Here is a 22,143-nt window from a genome sequence, read left to right as displayed (position 1 = left end):
CATTTCTACCTGCTGGTCTTGGCACTAATCTTTCCTGCATTATCCATACCCATTCACATCTGGGTCGACTAGTCAGAAGTGAAAATGACTTTTAGATATCAACGGAGATTAGTACCCACAACCACCTCAGAAAAAAGCCTCTTTTCGCAATTTTTAGCTTCTTTATGATCAACTTTTCTGAGACTGAGCCACTTTGATTCCTAGTTTCCATCATCCCATAAAGATATAATAGTTACAACAAGAGAAGCCTGAATCATAACACGACCATTAATTAAATCTTGGTTGACTGGTCAATACACTAACAATTCTACCAACACAGAACAAATTAGGTTTATTTCTTCCCTTGAGCTTGTCAAATTCTAAAACTAGACCAATTTAACTCTACAGTTTATAGGCAATGATTTGAAGAACTTCTAATACTTAGTAATTGCGAGGATCCTTAGTCAATTAACAACCTAATTTATTAGTTTTCACAAGTTTTGGATCAAGCAAATCACTTAAAATAGCCATTTAGCCTCTAGGGAAAAACCTGATACAAATATCATTCAAAGAATGCTAATATACATTATTTGATTTAAACAATTGAATATCTTGCTATGACATATTTGTTTACATTTACACACAACTTACAACTTGGCCTCAAATATATTTCGGTCAAGATATTTTATGTCATACATGGTTTTTGTTCTATAAAAGTTCTGCGACCATGTTTTTATTTAGCAAAACTAACAAGTTAGCACATACATGACATTAAAGGTATCCCCACAAGAATTTGCACTATATCTATGAATATACATGAAGTCAATTGAAATGGAATGTTACCTCTTCGTTTTCAATTCCAGTAATCAGTGATTTTATGCAACATAAAGATGCTCTGCTTCATCATTGAAACAGAATCAGCAAAATTATAGTGAAAAAACAAATTCATTATGCAGTGAAATATATTTATTTTAAAAGACAGTTAACAATAAACAGTGGTTTCTATACAAGCTTATAATGATACATTGGAATAAATGATAAAATTACACACATTGGCCAGCAAATATACACTACACCAAGCATATCATTACCAACTATATACAAAATTTAAATTAAGTCCATGTGAGGTAGATTATGCTATTTAGCTCTGGAACTCAAAGGAATATAATTATCTGATTATACCTTGGATAACTTGAACAATGAAACGCTTAATCTCCATTTTCCAGCTTTTAGTCTCCCTAAGAGACAAAGAAGTCTGTCACTTCACCAAAAATCATGGGTTATTTACCACCACAATCACACTGGTGATTTGCACCTTTTGGTCTCAGAACAAGTTTGAGGTGTTGCAGCTCATGGATTCTCGGCAAAATTGATGCTTAAGTTAAAAATTTCACACTGGTAAGTGATAGATGTCCAATATTGATGGATTGAAATGTTATCACTGACTTTGTCTGGTGATCATTCATGCTTAATTGAATGAAAAGATAACTTTAATTTAAATAATGTAAATTCATTAGTGGAATGATGCAAAGATATATACATTATTAAGATTATTAAAAATATTTAATATTTCAGGCACTGTAGGCATTACAAACATAATTTACCAGATAAACTAACACTCACACAAACCTTTTTTTTTAATACCATGACCATGATATCTTTCTATTGCACAGTACAGTAACAATCACCAGTATGAAATATTCAACCTTCAGTCATACACTTTTTTTGGACTCTTCAGGGCGATACTGAATAATATTGAGTATGAGTTATTGCCCTTGTTCTTGAAAACGTGTTAAATTTTTGGCTTGTGAAAACTCTACATGGCAAATATTCAATTCTTCTGATTTTCAATAAGGTTCATCCTTGGGTGATTACGAACATTCACACCAAGTTTCATCAAAATCCGTCAAGAATTCTAGAATGATTACGAGCTAAAAATTGTAAGCGTTTTCAAGAGCAAGGGCAATAACTCGTACTAAATATTTTTTCGATTTTTTTGATTTCCAAACTTGTAAATATTAAAGACATAAGCTTTAAACCACATGATAATCTTTGATATTTGATTATTTCTGTTAATTTGATTTAGAAAGGTTGTGAAATGACAATGTAAAAGTTATTCATAAGCAATTAACCAGAGAATACATTACATGAAATATGATCACCTTAAAATATCACACAAAATCCTGAAATTATTGGGTGTGTCCAATTATTACAAACTGTGCAATGAAGTTGATTATACCAAGGAATATTAGAAAACCATGGAACACTACTTTAGGCCATGATAATGTCAGGCCTCCATGATTCAAATAACATGATTTTATATACACCATACAAGGGAGACAAATAGCATAGGAAAAGCCACAAAACGCACCAACAAACCTGAAAAATAGAAAAGTTTTCACATAATTTTTTGAAGTAATAGCATGAAATTATTGGCATTTTTTTACTTTAATACCGGTAATGAAATAAATCTGAAAACCAGCCCTAGTGATATCAATGCCTATAAACCTGTATCTCACCAACGTGCTGATATAGTAGTGATAGATAACAATATACCTAATTATATACCATATATTTCCAAATATAATGAACAGTTTTTACCCTTAAAAGGTTCCACACAGAAGGGGCGGGGCGCGCATTATACATGGTGAAATATTTTTTGAGTATTTTTACATTGGTAATTGGGATCTGCTATTTTGTCTTCCTTCATCGACTTAAGTAGTAATATTGTTTCATGTATATGATCTCTTTATTGATCAAAATAATGACTCAATAGGCTTATTATGTATTTGTTGATTGTTTTATATAGTGGTAATGGTATCCATTTATTCTGTCGGACACATATATTCAAACAAGAGATCATCTTCTGTGCCATCCATGTCGTTCTATATGCAAAAGTTTTTAAAACTACGAATTATAATATAATGTCTCCACACTCTCACAATCCACTCACACATAATATCCAAATCAACTTTTCTTTTAGCTCTGTCTTGGTGTAAGTGTGTTGGTGGACCTTTAAAGCTTGAATTCTAACTAAGTGGAAACTCAGTTTTCTTCTTTCTTTGATCAAGGTCACCACCTCAGCTTCAACTTCCCAGCTTACTGTGCCAACGCCTAATATTAGATTCGTTGATATTAGATTCCTGACCAGCTGCTCGATTACCATAAGCCTCAGCAAATGCAATTACATTCAGCCATTTTCAAGTGATATTATATTCGTAAAACAGTATGCAAATAGAGAAAGTGAGGACGAACAACCCTACTATATATATTATTCTGCTGATTTGGCTTCCACACATCAAGTAACAATTATTCAAAAGCGTCCGATAAAATGAGCTCTTTACTTCAGTTTGAGTTACCCTACCATAATTGAATAATGCGGTACCTTCAATGAAAGTGTGTATACATTTATCGATTTGTTTAGCCTTTCAAATCTACATGAAGTAGAATATTCTTTTTTTTTTCAACTATAATATAGATGATATCATGACAAATATACAGACACATATTGGTGTCAAATTTGTCATAAACAAGGGGTGCGCATTATACACTGGTAAATGGATTTTCACTGAATTTGATGGGGTAAGGAAGGGGTGCACATTATACACGCTTGCACATTGTATTTGGAAATATACAGTATACAAGGTATGATATCTGAGCAAATCTACAACATGAACACATCCCATTTCAGCTATATTAATACTTAAAGATGGTTTTCCTTATTTTTTAGTGTCAAATTAAGAAAACTATTTGGTTAATTGGTGTTTCTAATGAATTGCCATGTATTCTTAATCATATCATTATGTTCTTATTTCATATAATTAAGAGTTTTCACCAATCATACTAGTCCATGTATGTACAGTCTGGATATGAATTAATTATGGACATGTGAGACAAACTGGTATTTTTCCAAGTCATTAGAACACCTCTACTAACTATTCATATAAGTATTAGTATTTTCATTTTCATAAATGAAAATAAGGGAACCCATCTTTAACTTATAATTTATTCTAACTAAAGTGAAGTAGATTGCTTGTTTTTATGCCATCTTTCAAGCTAAATATGATTCACATTAAGTATATTAGTGCTTCTGTACAAACAAGTTTCATGATGGTAACATGAACAAGTAAAGACATAACAACTTACCCAATGATACGTCCAATATGTGGAAGAAAAATAGCAAAAACTACACAAATACCCAACAAAATAACATTTAATATCAATACATGTTTTATACTGAAATAAGAAAAAAATAATAGTTTACAAAACTTTCTGTTTTAAAAAATAAAAGAATGGAGATCTGGACAACAAACTAATGTTGAATGAGATTAAGATATTCATAATTACTAAAACAAAGGTATTAGTTCACAATGGTGATCTTAACATTTCATTGTTTGAACCCCACTTTCAAAAACATAAATATGTCTTCTCTACTATAATTATTTATCTACATTGCTCTTTTAGAAGAAAGAAGTGATTAGTTTTCACCTTATTTTATAAAACAGATTATCAAAAAAAAATCTTCCTACCTTGGCCACACTGAACCAAATACAGAATGCATGAACTGTACTCGTAAAATAAACACCAATAATGGAAAGACACATACCATTTGAAAAAATAAACCAATTCTAGCTACAAACGCCATAACATCATTTGTTTCTATATTGTTTAATAAATTCTGAAATCAGAAAAATATTTCACATAAAAAATGGTCTTAATAGGCATTGTCTTTAATTTCAATTTACATTAAATAAACATAAAGATAAGATGAAGAAAAATTGCAATTTTAGTACTCTTGTTCCATCAAAATGTGGTGAAAGAAACAATCTATTTCTAGTGAAAACAACACATTTATCAGAGTTATTGATCCAGTTGTTTCGAAATGATTATTTTTTTTATATACTGAAAATCTAAGATATACTTACGTCTTCAATACATGATTTATTCAGTGGAAATGAGGAATAAAATACAGCCCCCATATAAATATAGGTTATAGCCACTAAAACATAAGCTATAGTTAAATCTCTTGCCTAAAATATACATGTACATGTAATCAAGTGTGACAGGGCTGAATGTTACTGGAACCAACTATCTGAGTGACTATACAAATTGATAAAAATTGAGATGATATTCTTCAAGATTCTATAAAGCTGAACTGTTCATAAAATTGATAATAAATTCGTAATTAGCTATTATAACATATAGTTGAGATTCAACAAATTTCCTTACTAAACCACCAACCTACTCTTCCCAGTAAAATATTAAAATAATGTTGTGTTCAATACCTGCTGTGAAAGTTGTATTTATGACTTGCTCGCAATTCCAAAACTTGTGTTAATAAATGAAGACACTATGGGCATTATTCACAACTTTATTACTAAGATGGACGACAAGGTAATGTTAGCCGGGTCAATATATTTCATATTTCAATTCCAAGCTCTTTATCAATGGCAAATAATTTGATTTTTACATATCCATACTTGAAGTTCCTACTTTTTTAACACTGGGTCAAGGTGAAGGTCGTAAAAGTTGGGAAAATTGGTGTGTACAATTTTCCTCCATTTCACAAATCTCAACAGTGCTATTCTTGAAGGATGTGCTAGGATGAACAATGGTTTGGTGGAGGTTTTGATTATATCACATATAACTTACTGAATAAAACTTATAATACATAAATATATTGGCACCCCTAGTTGACTTTCCAAACTCTACCTAATCATTCATCTTCTTTGCAAGGATTCAAACCCAATGTACTGAATAACTAAGTTATTGAGAAGTCAACACTGCATTATAGATCTTATAGATCACAAATAAATTACTTCTTTTAAAAAAAAGAATTAAAATACTTACACTATTTTTGGGATTTCTTTCATTAGCTGTTATGGACAGTACAGCATTGTGTATAAAATATGCCAATGATGCAATACCAGTTAAAGCTGGAAACGTCCATCCAAAATCTACAAGAAATATAAAACATAGGAAGGTGGCACTAATTGGGATTTTGGAGTATGTGCACTTGCTAATTAGGTTTGGTGAAGTTCAGTATTGCATTGATGTGATGATTTGAAGGAAGGAGTGAAAGTGTGATCAAGTGGTGTGATGACACTGAGGCTCTGACTTACATTATTTTCAGGGTGTTTTTGATTACGTGTAATTGATGTCATGCTGTTTTGAATAAAATATGCAAGGGCAGCAACTCCTGTTAAAGCGGGAAATGACCAATCAAAATCTAAATAATAAATGATTAGTATAATAATTCAAGCTGGTAATGATTGTAATTAGTTGAAATAAACATGCTGCAAATTAAGAATGATATTAAAAATGACATTTCACATGTTAGATAAAATAGTAAATAAAATATAAATAAATCATAAATAAAAAGAATTGAGTTTTAAATCCTGTCTTTCTGAACCTTACTTGTGCATACTTTTCAGAAAATGAGGCCAAGGTTTCAACAAACTATATCAGTATGCAGAACTTACTTGAAGTATAATCAGGAAGATGTTGATCAGCTGAACTAAAATCAATATGAATTCCCCATTTAGCAGCTTTTACTGCAGCAAACACAAACAAATAGGCAACAGAGCATGTTCCTGATATAAAGCATGATACATCAAAATCAGTAATATTCTATCTATTATTACACACACAAGATGTTAACAATGTGAGTGACCTTCTGACAATTAAATTTCTTACTCATCAGTCAAATTATTTTTGTGTTCTTATGTACTGGGATGGAATATCACCTCAGCAGACAACTATCCATTGAGATTACAAACACAACACATTATAGAGGTTGGAATCAAACATGTTGAATTGCAATGGTATATTTAACTTTGTATTAGATAGTGATGAGAATATACTTGTGTCCTACCTTACAGTTGCTGATTAAATGGAGGGTACAGTTTTAATAATGTCAGATGCTATTCAGACTATGTAATCAATGATATATTTGAAGGTTCTAATTTAGCAATGTTGAATGTCAGAGAAAATCTTTATAATATCCATACTTACCAAGAGCATTAAATTTAGTGAAAAAAGTTGGTGATTTAAAATTGATAATAGGAGCTAAGACTAGGAGTAGAAAGAAAGGTACAGTCTTAGTTTCACTCCATACTTCTTCAAATACTGGATTGGCTATAGGAAAATTACCCAATACTGACAGTAAATCAGGGTATGTGTTTGTGTTATTGTCTGGTAATGGGTTGGCTTTTGGACACATAGCTGAAATAACACATGAATAAGTATTAAACATAACATAATCAATTTCAACATCTTATAAGGCTAATGAAGCAGGTTGTGTAGTGCAGTGTCAATAAAATAAGTATTCACAGATTGCAGCATAGAGGTCTTTGAATTATTTCTCAAAGACACTACTAGACGTTTAACCATCCACTCAGTTGAATCTAAATGTACTACACCTTAACCTGGGCTCAGATCTTTTGGTAAGCTAGCAACATACTTCACTAAAATAAATATTTATGCCCGACTCACCATCAGAATAAGCTGATTTGTTCTCTATAGTTGATGAATTAAACGACCCATCAGCATGATCTAAAATACAGATATTTATTCATTGACAAGTTGAGTTGTATCTTTGTAAAATAAACACAATAACTATTTTTGAACATTCTGATTTCTTGTTATCTAGTTTTTCATCATTTCAATCACAAACTCCAAATAATACATTGACATACTTACAATAAATAAACGAAACAACATGATAAATAAAATTGGACATTAAAATCCAGTAGACTATCATTCCACCAATTAGAGACATGAGTGAACAGACTAGAGCAGTAATCTCCCCTACTTTACCAAAATAAAATTTACAAACATCGGAAAATTCTAATACATCAACATTTTCTGCTCCTGCAAAAGAGTCATAGAAAGGAATTAAAAAAACACTGATATGGAAGGGTACAACAATTGTAGAATTTCAAACACTTAAAACCAATGAAACCTCTTGAAGAGTGATAAAAATTTCATTAAATAAGATGTAGACTCTAATTGATAAGAGCTAATCTAACACCTATCAACTGTAACAAATAGATACCACAGGCTTGATGAGAGTCTTAATAGATGATGAAAAATGTGGACAGAACTAGAAACGTGCTGATACTTACTTAGCACCTCTACAGCTCTAAGTATTCTATAACTTGTATATAACATTAGACCAGCAACAAATATTAATAACCCTATCCCAGTAATAAAACCTGCCTAGAAAACAAATCACAATTACATAATATAAGTATAAACAATAATTGGAACTTATACTTAGTTTCTTTAATATTTTCAAAATATCAAATGAATAATATCCATTTTCACAAACATACATAATTCCCTCTGACCATTCAGCTTCAGCAATGAATGCTCCTTATCAATATCAACATATCAACTCTATTTCTCTGAAGACGATATTCAGTTCAACTTCACCGTGCATATCATTGTATTTAAAAGTCCTAAGGATGGAGTTATTTTGACCTTGTGTTTGTTATTTCGTTTTAGATCTAGAGATTAAAACTACCCCCAAAAAAATTACCTGTTTGATGGCCCATGGCATACTTAATAAAGATGTTCCCATCATAGTGTTCCATAGTGAAAATCTGAAAAAGAAAGGTTGTTTTGAGCCATACTTTCTGCATCTGGGTAGGTAATCAAGACAGACCGTATGAAATGAAATTTGGCAGGACAGCAATATCTACCAACTCTTTTTCGATTTTCAACTGGCAGGGGATCTTTAAGATGCAAAGTTCGTACACAAGGCATCAGTTTATTGTCCCATCTGAATGATTATAAGTTTTTGTCATATCAGCCCTTCCAATCTACATCAGTGACAGGATGAAAAGCTAATAATCTGAAAGTATATTTAAAAAGAAAGTTTTCAAGGCCTATACATTTGGGAGAATAAAACCTTCTCTTGTCTGAAACATAAAATACCCAAACTTACATTGTGATAATACTGCTCTGTTTACCAGCAACAGGAGAAAATATTCGGATTAAATAATTTGCTGGAACAACATGGTTTGGCATATGCTGGAAATAGAGCAAACGTTTCACCATATAAATATCCATGGTCAAGGTCATTAAAAATAATACTTCTACCAAGATGCATTTGTCAAAATTTGAAGCTGTCATCTGATACAACTAGTAAATATGGTAAATGATAAAGCTATTGTAGACGATAAGAAAGTATGAGAGGTGTCCCATAATCTTGACAATTAAATAGTTTGAATGAATGAAACCAAGCTGGAAATACTGCACTTGATGAATATGCACATGAAAAATGCATGAAATTCATGTCTGTCCGCACATGGATTGTCAGATATACCTTTTTAATAAATATCCTCCTCCTGTCAATAATCAAAATATACACAATTGAAAGTAGCAATGGTTCAGCTCCACCAGACTTCTATCTGTGCCCTGACTCAGCTCTTGATATCATTGCCGCTATTAAGGATTCAAGTGACTATTCATTTTGGATTGTGCATGTTGGAAAAATGTTGGACCAAATGTGCTGAAGTCATTAAGGATATGTTGAGAAATAATTGCTAAAAGTTTCATATTTTCAAGATTAATATAGTGAGGCTCATTATTCAGGGACACCCCTCATAATTCAAACTTACCAGTATACTGTTACTATGAGGTGCTAGTCTGTTATAATACCTATATCTATGTACTGAAGCTCTTGTTTGTGAATCGTAACTTTCTGATCCACCATTGTTTATTGAATGATATTGTATAGGTTGTCTGAAAATAAAAGATATGTTTGAAGCTGATGGTATTGTCCAGTAAACATATTTATGCTCATTAGGCCCCAATTATGAAGATAAACACAAGCAGTCCATTTTATTCTTTAGTAGTGTATTTATTTTCAACACAATGTAAGTTTAGACTGTATAGGTTCTTTTTATCCTACCTAAAAATAAACAGAACTGCTTATGTTTGCAATCCGATCTAGAAAAGATGAATAGACAAATTATGTTCAAAACATATTTTGCATCTTTCAAATACTTTTAACTTCCAAAACAGTCCTGGTCATCACACAATTCAAATTCCTTGCATAGGTACCTCAAGTGAAATGATAATAATTCCAGAAGCTAAATTCCTGTTAGTTATCAGACCAATTGCACTTAATCTATTGTTATATAACAGTTTACAGATGGTGACTAGGTCAAGTTAAGAGTTTATTAAGTCAACATGATTCTTAATACTTTACATAAGTTTGATCAACTTGTTTACAATTCTGTGTAATATACTTCTGTCAACTTACTTTTGTAGTTAAATCAAATATTACTGATATTTTTATGTCAATTGATATATCAGCTTTAAAATTGTTCTGATAGTTTTAAATGATTATTCAGTGAAGAAATTTCATAATGGTAATATATTCAGATATCAATTAAATTGTTTGCTTCATTAAATCACAAGCAAACTTTCATCTCAGTCTATTTTCCTAACCCAATGAAAGTTTCCTCTCAGTAGGCCTAATAGAAATATGACAGCATTACCTGATGACCCTTTCATTTGGGTTTGATAATTCTGATATTGATGATCTTCTAGAACTTGTATAGCTGTAAATAACACAAAGAAAATAATGAGCACCATGAGAAATCCTATTACAAATCAAACTATGACCAGTTGGCTGGTAACAATCTAGTACCTTATTCTCAAAATGATCTTAATTCTAACTATTACGTCCTAGAAAACAGTCTTAGAAGTTAAGAACTTATCCTATCCTATTCTCTGGTACATTATAATGTCAGAAAATGAAAGTCAAAATGAAAACTGTGAAAAACAAAAGCTTTAAAATAAATAGTTCTATTGAAAATATATTCTACTGTGTCAGAAGCAACAATAAATATATGATTGTTTATTTCACATTTTAACAACAATTGGAATATACAGGATAAGATTATTCAGTCAGGATTCCTGTAAAGATTCATTAAAGTTAGGATGTCTTTATAATAAAATTATAATCCATAAATTCCTGGGATCAATCCAAGCTCACATCCTTTTGAGAACAAGTCTCCAATTTGATGCAATTCCATGAAAACACCTTCTACAGGCTACTATAAATGACTAATATTCAACTGACCTGGCTGGGATATGAATTCAAAATGCTAAAGTGAAAGTTTACAAAATAAGATAATAAACCTTTGATCTCCAAGAAGTTTTTCCGTCTCCAGTGAATCTTGATCCTTGCTCTTTCCAGCTCCCATCCTGAATTCTAAGATTTGATAAGGATTTCAAATGAATCTATGGAATGTTCCGCTGGAATTATCGCAACTAGTTGTCTATTGTCGCTCCATTTTGAAAGTGAAACGCACTTGTGAACACCTACTGAGGAGTCCTTCACAACCAGTCCTTAGCTGACGTTGCAATGTAACGGAAAAAACCTGACTGACTGGAAAATCTAAATTGTAGAACTCTTGTGACAAAAAGATACAAATTGTCTAAGTTCAAGGTTCACTCTACTTTCATTTTCATTATCTCTTTTCACCATACCAAGTGACCAAGTTGATAGAATGATATTGTATCAGACAATGTAAACAAAAATGTGTAAAAATTTTCATTTCTCCAGTTTCCTCTTCTACCAGCACCTAATCATAACCATGAAATCGTAAAAGCTCAGCCCGTTGAATTTTGACAACAATGACCTTGACTGTTCAGATTCAAGGCTGATGTGAAGGTCACCACATTGCACATATCCACTTTCATGTACTGTCTAATTTTGGTACTTTTTGGTAATTTTGGTAGGGTGTTTCCTTTGTACCTTAGTTTGTTTGTAGAAAAGTGTTGGGAAATGGCGCTAGCGGTAGAAAAGATTGCCACTAAACCTTACGATGACCAAAAGCCAGGAACAAGTGGATTGAGGAAAGGTGTGAAAGTTTACCAAAGCAAGGAAAACTACACAGAGAATTTTATCCAAGCCACTTTAACCGCCGGGTTAGGTGACAAAATTCAAGGCAGTTGCTTGGTAGTTGGAGGAGATGGAAGGTATTATGGTAAAGAAGCTACTGAACTCATTGTTAAAATGTGTGCTGCAAATGGGGTAGGTGCAGTCTCCTTGTTTCAATGTCAAGTATGCTGGTTAAAATACATGATTTTGGCTCATGACTATACATGTGATGGTCATATTATACATAATTGAAGGACAGGTAGCAATTGATACATTCGGCAAATTGGGAATTGATCCCCCAAATCACCCTCACATTTCTTGCCATATTTGTACAACCCACAAGTATTTTTTCTACTGCATCACAGATTTGTCCATTGGCTTCAGTCCTATTAAATGAAATTGGCATATATTACATTTATATTCCAGCTATCCAAATTACTGATAGCTGAAAATGGTTTGATGTCTACTCCGGCTTTATCATGCTGCATCCGTAAATATCAGACAAATGGAGGTATAATTCTCACAGCTTCTCACAATCCTGGTGGACCAGACGGAGACTTTGGTATTAAATTCAACACAGCCAATGGAGGTATTTCTAGTAATATATCATGAAAAAATGTACGTAAAACAGAAACTGATAAATGCCAAGTAATTAGAAAAAATCGGTCTATTTAGACTTAAACTAAATAGATCTCGGTAATAATTTATATTTTCATATTATAGGTCCAGCCCCAGAAGCTGTTACTAATGGAATATTCGAAGCAACAAAATCAATTTCTGAATATAAGATATGTCGAAACCTTCAGATCGATCTATCTAAGAAAGGAGCAACTAACTATAATATAGAAGGGAGACAATTTACAGTAGAAATAATAGATTCTGTTGATGACTATTGTCAATATATGAAAGAAATATTTGATTTTAATTCTATAAAAAATTTAATCGGTGGAAGTAATGGACAGCCACCTTTAAATATTCTCCTGAATTCAATGCATGGAGGTAAAGATAATTTAGTTGTGTTTTTACTCTTGATATATCTTTGAAAATAAGGCAATCCATCATGTACATATTTGTTGAGAGCAACATTGAGCTGAGCCTCAAATAACTTGCTCCATGACAATATTCAATCATTTCCAATGTGCCCAATATCTTTTTTTTTGTCAATTAATTTAGACATACATGTACCACATCTGAATGCTATATGGGCTATATGTGTCAGGAACAGATGTAGCAAAAGTCCTTATTATTATTAGTCATTATCTTATATTCTGTCCACTAGGATGGGACAGTTACTGTTACTTTTATAGAAAAACAAGACTACATTTCTTAAATTTTATCATTATAGTTATGGGACCTTATGTCAAGAAAATAGTCTGTGGGGAGTTAGGTGCCCGTGAATCTAATACAGTAAACTGTGTTCCATTAGAAGATTTTGGAGGTCACCATCCTGACCCTAATTTGACTTATGCAGCTGACCTTGTCAATGAGTTAAAGAAAGGTCAACATGGATTTGGTGCTGCTTTTGATGGAGATGGCGTAAGATTTTTTGAAATTTGCTACTATTAATGTCACTAAGAAATAGTTTACAAAGCATGTTTACGTCTGATTGCAGTCAACATAATAATTAAATGATGAATGAAACTTTCATTTACCTTATCAGATATATAAAAAACAAATCCCCCAGTTTATGATAATGTTTTCAATGCCATGGTTATTGAAGTAATGTCCTATGTTTACTCTCAACCTTTTCATCAACTATATTCTGCAGTTTATTCGGTGCTATATATTTAGGATAGAAACATGATATTAGGAGAGAATGCCTTCTTTGTGACACCATCAGATTCACTGGCAGTATTAGCCAATAACCTAGAGTGTATACCATACTTTCAAAATACTGGGGTCAAAGGCTATGCTAGGAGCATGCCCACTGCTGGTGCTGTAGATAGGTAATGATTTCCTTTCTTTTTGTTCAATGTGATCAGATAGAGCCCTTAACCTTTCAGGACAGCTGAAATCGCTCTCAGACAAACAGAAATTACAGAGATCCAAATTTGATTATATAAGTAACTATGGACTCGATTGAAAGTACTCTGTAACCAAGTTTTTAAATCAATCTGTCATAGGAAAGGCCCACTTTGTGGAAAAAGACTGAAAACTGAAGCATGGTTTATTATAGGCAAATTTTTTTCTCCGTCTTTGCTGCCTATATTTTCTCACTTCCACTTTATTCTATACAATTCACTATAATAATAGACTAATCTACTGAAGGTTCTTTCCGCTCCTGTAGAGTAGCTAAAGTAAAAGGTAAAGAAATGTTTGAAGTACCTACAGGCTGGAAATTTTTTGGGAATTTAATGGATGCTGGTAGATTGTCTCTTTGTGGTGAAGAAAGTTTTGGTACTGGATCTGATCATATAAGGTGAGGAGAAATACTAGGTACCAGTAGTTAAGACTATCTATTGGGTTGTGAACAGACATTTTGTTAAATTATGAATATTAACAGATTCAATTTGGCATTTGGAAACTCTTGGTAGTTTGTAATGCTGAATATACTTGGATATGAATGAAATTATTCCTTGAGTTGTTTTGGGACAAGACTCTTTGCATTGCCCGTTGTCACATTGTAACATAGTTAAAATTTGTAACTTTAGAGCCATTGGAGGATAATTAGACTCTCACTTATTCATTCAATGCTTTTTTTATGAAGACCATTTGTAAAGTTGAATTAATGAATTCCATATTGCTCCAAACCCATCTGTTAGCTTTGCAGCATGGTTTATATTCTGCTTAAAGTCAATTGAAAAAATTTATTAATTATAGTGATGTGAGTAGTAAATAATTTAGTTCAATACTTAGTACATTATTTTCTATATTTTTAGAGAAAAAGATGGCTTATGGGCAGTGCTGGCATGGTTGCAGATTTTAGCTCATACTAAGAAATCAGTGAAAGAATTAATTACAGATCATTGGACTCAATATGGTAGAAATTTCTTTACCAGGTTGGTGTTTGTGAATAATGGAAAATATTTGATCAAAATGTCTTCACCAAACTATTATTCATGATTGCATTGTATTAATAAGTTGACTCTATCCCCACATATGAGACTTTGGCTTTGAGAATAATCTGCAAAATTGTCTATCTTTGTGTAAGACATCGATATTACATGTTTAATTACACCAAATTTCATTAAAATCAGATGAAAACTGTAGTCTCTATTGTATTCACAAACAAATTTTGTAGAGTTTTTCTTAAGTCAAGGGCAGAAACTCAAAACTGTTCATCAAAAAATCGTACAGACAGGGGTGACGACAATATATGATATACGAGGTTACCTCAAGGTAACTAAAATTTATAGCAAGAGTCAGCTCGGGTCGGTCTTCATCTACTACTATCTAATTTATTTCTACATTTTAGATATGATTATGAGAATTGTGAATCTGGTCCAGCCAATACAATGATGGAGAATTTAAATAACTTGATAAGTTCACCAACTATTATTAACAAAGAATACAGTCATGATGGAAAATCTTATACTGTAGCTCAGGCAGACAATTTCTGTTATACTGATCCTATTGATAAAAGTGTCAGTAAAAATCAGGTTGGTCTCATTTGTAAATACACCAAAAATCAATATGTAAACTATAAATGTTCATAGAATTTTATGGTTGTGTTTGATTTCAAAATTTTTGAGAGGCAGAGTTATTGACCTGGCTTTAAAATCAATAAAAAAGTGAAAACTGGGTTTTGGTTGATGTAAGACAGCCATATTAAATGGATGGAGTAAATTCTGTGGATCATTTTTCATCATTTAAGTTTGGAACATGAGAAACAAAGTTATTTTTCAGTAATTTGTATATTTTGTAGGGAGTAAGAATTATATTTACAGATGATTCAAGAATTATTTTCCGACTGAGTGGAACTGGAAGTAGTGGTGCTACTATACGTCTATATATAGAAGGTTACGAAGCAGATATAGCCCAGCATCAACTTGATGCACAGGTATATTCCTACATTTACCTTCATATATCTTTCTCTCTTCATAGGTGATGCATCAATTGTTTTCACCTTTTTTGTCATTTTGGACTTCACTGAAAGTTTTAAGTAAAATTTGTGTAAATTTTTTAAGGCTAAGACTATTTTAAGGGTTTCGGCAAACTTTTTATGTTTGTTATTCTTTTTGGGAGGCGTTAGAAGCTAGTGTGCAGTATGCAAAATAAATGCCTTATTGTAGAGAAGTCGCTCTCCTACATATTGTAAATGTTTCAACCAAATTAAAAATATATTATATTTTTGAGGCCAAACACTCAAAATCGATTAAGCTGCTTGATTAACAATTAGTACACTCCGTTTTAAAATTAAGTTTGATCAGGTAGATACATAGATGTAAAAAGCATATTTTAAAAATATTTTCAGATATAATTTATGTAATTTTTGATAATAACAATTCTGCATTATTCCTCTTTAAATGTTTGTCTGAAAAAAGTTTTTTTCATTTTAGGTTGTGTTAAAGCCTTTGATTAACATAGCATTACAGATTTCTCAACTAAGAGAACTTACAGGACGACAAGAACCTACAGTTATTACATAAGATGAATTACATATATAATATCTTTAGAACAAATTCAGTTAAATCTATATTATTCTGTGACATATATTATTATTAAATAACCAGGGATGGTTCAAAACATAAACATACTAGTTTGATAGGCTGAACCAGTTTATGTTAAGATCTTCCCTAGATGCATTAATGTTCATGACTAACTACACTCTCAGTAATCCAACATATTTTTAGTCCCAATAAACAGAGTACATGTTTACACATTTCTATCAAGTTTAAGTATTGTGACAAAATTTCTTATATAGTATGTACTAGTCTTAAATTATTTTAATTTTTATAAATTTTTCTCTTATATCTATGTGGCATTATAAGTAGAAGTTTTCTATGGCTGAATGTTTTATGAAAAGGTAAAGGATGGAGACATTTGCAATAAGTTGTAGGTATATATGTTCCATCTTACTATTACATGTGAAGAATAACTCAATTATCTATGGAAATTTTGGTTATTTAGATTTAGATCACTTCCTAACGAGACTTTATAGACAAAATGTATGTTGTATATTTGGTTGCAAAGCTTTCATTAAATTAATCATAAATGTAAGTGTGGCTTAATTCATATAATCCAGCTTTAAGGGAATGTTAAGGTTTCAAACCTACAAATTACGAGGTTTTTTTTTTTTTACTAAAAGTAAAAATTATTGTAGTTCGTTAATAATCTTATTTGTTTAATAAATTGTTATTGTATGATGCTTGTTTGATTTTATTCATCTTCTACTCTCTCAAAATATTTCTTGATTATTTGGATCAGATTGTTCAACTTGGTCCTGTAGTAATTTAACTACATTGTCATTTGCAGTGGATAATATAAAGCACTCAATCATAACACCTCAATTTTTACATTTTTATTTTTTCATAATTTATCAGTAATTGTCCAATAAAAAAAGTGAAAATGAAAAATGTAATAGAAAATATTTATTGTAATTTTATTATATTAAGTATTATGGTATTCAAGTGCAGAAAAGAAGAGTGTAAATAATTCCATAGAAAGGCAGTTTCATCAGGTTGAACATGCATTTCAACATGCATACATTTAAAAAAGAACCAAATTGCAGATAAAATAATTAAGAAGTTATCACAGATAGTTGTTAAAACTGTTGTAACTAAAAGTCTGTACAGCCTAAAACGTCAATAAACAGAACAGGTTTCGAACCAGTCCAAGATTCTGGATAAACTCTTAGAAATCCTGTCTCTACAGGGTCAGAAAATTTCAGGATAGCAGTATCTTCTGATTCTTCTGATTCTTCAGCGTAAGCATGAAATATCTGTAAAATAATTTAGAAATTCATTGCAGTGTTTTTACTTCTTAGTTTCTGTAGATGACAGTAAAGTATCGGAACAACCATTACAAAGTTTGTACGGGTAGGCTACATAAAATACATAATCACTTTTATTCTAGGATACCCATTAAATAAATGTAACGAATTTTGATCATGTTTAACCGCTTTCAACTATACTGAAAAGTCACAAAGTACAGAAAATAGTGAACTATTTATCCAAGTGTCGTCAATTCAAAAGCAAATGTTAAGAAAACAACCACCTTTGACACAACAGATTGAGTGTCTTTCATGTTATTCCAATGTCATTTAGAGGGTCTGATCACGTGCTCCTCACAGATTGAGAGAACACGTGGGTCCTTTGCTGCTGATGTCGTTGGGTGGCTCACACAAGACATTGTTGACGATGATGATGATTGAGCACAAGACGATGGTGGCCATTGGCCTGGTGTCTATGTCGCTGTGTTAAATCCGCAATCAGATGCTGCCGTAGGATGAAGCGATCTTGTCTTGGTGTTGTAGTTGAGACTCGAGGACAACCACTGAGTGAACGGTCATTGATGCTGTTAGTAGTGTTGCAACTAATCCCGTGTCTTTCCATGGCTCGTACACTACATTTAAAGGCATTGGAAACGATTTTGGTACGTTGTCCGGCATTTAATCGTCCGATAGCATGTTCACGTTGTTCGGTTAGACGTGCCATAATGCGATCGTGTTTTTTTTAGATATTTTTATACAGAACTGCAAATAAGCAATATATTTTCCTGCGCATCACCTGTAACCTATACATGTATAATCATGGTTTAATAGCAGACTTATACTCACCTTAATAATTCCATCGTCATCCACAACATTCTTCCATTCATCCTCTTCATTAAAATACTGCATGGCAAAGCTCTTAACAAAATCACGAGATGCGTCATCAGTCATTATGCGGACCTTCACACCAGTCACCAAAGACTCGTCTTCAATACCCTCCAATTCGAGTGTCCTGTACTTCTGATAGTTGGCCAATTCGCCCATACGTTCTAGATTGTCAAAACTAATCAACAGAAGTGAATCATCTTGAGACAGTAGACTGTCAGAACAGTATTTGAATTCTATGAAAAAAAAAACAGATTGTTTGATAACATTGTCAATTACTCAGAAAACCATGATATCCCGGTTCATTCTATGGTCTCCGTATTTTGAGAATTCATAGGTGAATAGCAGCAACATCAGATTAACAAATCGATTGCCTGCCATATGCTTTATTAAATACTAACCTGGATAAGGGTCACTCAGATAACAGGCCTTTACGTCGAGTGACAGATATGGTTTACCAGACCATTTATGTGGATACAGACGAATTATTTTGGCAACTATTGGCCTTGGTAGTCTGAACTCCTCTGGTACCATTGCAGATATTTTGTCTCTGACTTTGGTATCAAACAACTGTAACAAAAGATCGCTATATCACTGTATGTGTTTAATAGGTGTCGACGTGATTTGGTAGCGTTAACCATCTAGACATGATCTGTTTTTCGTTGCCAGTCACTCTTCTGATGGTAAATTGTATCAATGTGTTTTATTCTATCTTCTGGATGTCTATAAACATCTCATCATAACTTAAGTAACTCAGTTGAAGGGTTTGACAATAACAAATAAATCATCTTCGGCTAACTTCGTGCTGATATTGTATACCGATACCGTTGACCGATTGACAGCTAGTCACGACCACGAAGTGGTAATTCACCGATGATATATCAAGATAGGTCAACTTACCCGCCTGTTGCCATCTGTATCTGTATAATATCTCCACTTCTCATCAATATCATTCCGATAAAATAGAGAGAATTGAGTGACAAGTCCCCAATCTCCAGAGTCACTTTTACCAACTGTTCTTAGCATCATTACACGGGAGGGTGCGGCAAACTTAACCTACAAAGAAACAAACTAACGCATGTTAATGATAAAAGGATAAAGAGATATGAACTAAAACACAACTATTTAAAAAAAAAAATAGTAAAACCTTATCTCAGTTCACGAAATAGTCTATTTTTTTGATTCTGATTCTGGAATCGATGTAATCAAATAGGTTAACTGATTTAAATTGCCAATGGTATCAGCAGCAGAATCGATTATTTGGTCATCGTATTCCAAATACGGGTTTTGGGGGAATGAGGTGTGGTTTGGACATGAGGTCATTTGGCATGATCCTTATATTTGTTGTGAGTAAACATTCCGTATTATCCCGCGTCTGTAGAGATCGGAATGGTACACAAAGTCGGTCTGGCACCTGATGCGACTTCTCCTTCACGGGGTGGGCAACAACTTGGTCAATGGAATACCATCACTGTGTGTAAAGCTTAATAAATATGAGCAAATACGACACCAACATACCTGAGCGTATTCTCGTTTGTCATGTGCCAGAAAGAGAAAAGGATTCTCTAGATTTGCGAGTGTAAGTCTGTAAGCTGTCGAACTACCAGAAGAGGAGCTGAACCTATCTGCGATTTCCCTCTCTCCGTTATATCTCCACACAACGCTCGTCTGACATCTTCGATTGTCTGAAAATTAAGTTAGCGACATAAATTTATTTATTTCCAACGTTAAACTACAATTGTCACTCAGTCAAACTGGTCAGTTCAAAGCAGATACCGGTCTCACCTTCTACCTCAATATCCTCTTCTTCATCATCATCTTCCTCGTCTTCTTCAGTATCTTCTTCGGCATCTTCTTCAACATATTCTTCAACATAATCTTCATTTGCTTCATTTACGTCTGCTTCATCTGCATTCTCTTCAGTATAATGATTTTGTGCATTTTCTTCTTCACTCTCATTCTCCAGGTCCTCTCCAGCCTTTATATTTGCCGCTTTTACCTTGGCTTTTTTCTTATTCCGGTCCACTTTCTTCAGTGCTTCTAGGATTAAATTTGTATTGATCTGCATCTCTTTCCATTGTGAGTGATCGTTTTCATCTACACAATATATAACATTTACAGCCATATATGGGGCCCCATCCCATAACTGTGGGAAGAATCTTAATGCTTTAGTCTTGATAGGTTCTTCAAAGGACACTTTCGTTTCAAAATTTGGTTTAGCCAAGTTACCATCGTTCATAAATTCCTGAAAAAGAAAATAGGAATATTTAGCAATTCCCTAAGATTTGAAACAATAACTTCTCCTAGTATCAGTATCGTTATTTGTACAAAGTTTTCTATGAATTGTTACAGTGGTGTGACTCAAGAATCCATCACTATAGTGCCTTTTGAGCAGCCAATGTTAAAATTTAAGCTTGTAGACAAAATCTGCGGAGTCTCATAAATGAGAGAGCGGACAATGAAGCACACGCGAGGAATATAAGAACATAAACTATGTGCAGAATCTGGAGACTCCGTTTATTCGCGTGTTTATTAGTGTGAACATTTACTGAAATGTTTCATATTTTAGACTCACGTGGTTATTTTCACTTGGTCCTACTGGAACCCAGTCTCCTTCTTGGTTCCCATACTCCACAGTATATTTTAATATTAGTCCACTTCGATTATGAATTGGTCCTTCATTAGGACCATCTCTACCTTTCACAGTCCAACTTTTAACGTAGCTAGGGTGGTTGAATTGAATATTGATGGATAATAGCTTATTATTATCGTGTAAATCTTGATCTACTTCTAAATCACCAAAATAACGATCTTTAAATTCTTCGACTTCTTCACATTTAGGATCGTATTCTGCCGAAACACTGAAAATATGAGATATTTACAATATCTTACAATTCAACTTCTAGACAGGTTTAGGTGAAGGTACCGGTAGAAGATATCCGTGCAGTCTGTAGTAAATGAAATTATGAAAACTCATTTAAGGTTACTCTACGGCTGCCATAACTCTATCCCGTGACTTAAGTTAAACTCTTAGTGGCCTGTTATGGGTAGTAGTAGCCTTACGGTCGGCCTAACTTAGCTCGGTGATAAATGAAATGAAATGAATGAGTTCTAAGTCCTACTTTTCTGCACCATGTCGGTTAATGAAGACGGACAGCGCCATGCAGAGTGCAATGACGGTAATTTTGCAAGGACTGCGGCAGCTTGGTGAAAATATCAAGTTAAGTAGGTCTAGAGTCTAGGTGCGCGAGGCCTATGCTTGCTAGCAAGACTGCTGAAGTCGTAGAGAAATCACACAATCAGATTTAGACTTGTTCTTATTGTTCAGTCTTCCTGTCAACTCTCTTCTTGATGAGAGGTGATGTTTTTTCCAGAGCCATTCCAGAGGTATCCTTACTAGCAAATAGTTTAATAGTGACATACCTAAAGGCAGCTAAGAGTTGTAATAATAAAAGAATCCAAACTATGCTTTTTTCCATTTTTATTGACATCAAGCATCCGGGTT

General features: G+C 32.9%; 3 protein-coding genes across 3 annotated transcripts; 1 reads left to right on the top strand and 2 right to left on the bottom strand.

The window, feature by feature from the left end:
- Window positions 1–2,168: 2,168 nt before the first annotated feature.
- Window positions 2,169–11,362, bottom strand: LOTGIDRAFT_227847 (hypothetical protein; the record flags this gene model as incomplete). Its single annotated transcript, XM_009045466.1, has 15 exons — window positions 11,137–11,362; window positions 10,491–10,553; window positions 9,606–9,729; window positions 8,930–9,015; window positions 8,522–8,585; window positions 8,106–8,199; window positions 7,681–7,851; window positions 7,474–7,533; window positions 6,994–7,203; window positions 6,462–6,572; window positions 5,830–5,936; window positions 4,905–5,009; window positions 4,509–4,657; window positions 4,126–4,215; window positions 2,169–2,358 (listed from the first exon to the last, which is right to left on the bottom strand). The coding sequence occupies exons 1-15, from the start codon at window positions 11,199–11,201 to the stop codon at window positions 2,169–2,171; spliced, it is 1,689 nt and encodes a 562-aa protein (XP_009043714.1). The 5' UTR covers window positions 11,202–11,362.
- A 423-nt stretch (window positions 11,363–11,785) lies between these two features.
- LOTGIDRAFT_102562 (hypothetical protein) lies at window positions 11,786–16,470 on the top strand (the record flags this gene model as incomplete). Its single annotated transcript, XM_009045465.1, has 10 exons — window positions 11,786–12,034; window positions 12,308–12,470; window positions 12,605–12,880; window positions 13,227–13,417; window positions 13,673–13,827; window positions 14,169–14,300; window positions 14,761–14,880; window positions 15,297–15,480; window positions 15,747–15,881; window positions 16,381–16,470. The coding sequence occupies 10 exons, from the start codon at window positions 11,786–11,788 to the stop codon at window positions 16,468–16,470; spliced, it is 1,695 nt and encodes a 564-aa protein (XP_009043713.1).
- An 858-nt stretch (window positions 16,471–17,328) lies between these two features.
- On the bottom strand, window positions 17,329–22,143 carry LOTGIDRAFT_227845 (hypothetical protein). The gene is made up of 8 exons (XM_009045464.1): window positions 22,062–22,143; window positions 21,214–21,499; window positions 20,424–20,883; window positions 20,157–20,323; window positions 19,539–19,694; window positions 19,040–19,208; window positions 18,600–18,874; window positions 17,329–17,762 (listed from the first exon to the last, which is right to left on the bottom strand). The coding sequence occupies exons 1-8, from the start codon at window positions 22,127–22,129 to the stop codon at window positions 17,601–17,603; spliced, it is 1,743 nt and encodes a 580-aa protein (XP_009043712.1). The 5' UTR covers window positions 22,130–22,143; the 3' UTR covers window positions 17,329–17,600.

This window comes from Lottia gigantea (assembly GCF_000327385.1).
Source record: "Lottia gigantea unplaced genomic scaffold LOTGIsca_1, whole genome shotgun sequence".
Taxonomy (NCBI): domain Eukaryota; kingdom Metazoa; phylum Mollusca; class Gastropoda; family Lottiidae; genus Lottia; species Lottia gigantea.
This window is presented reverse-complemented; position numbering and strand designations above follow the sequence as displayed.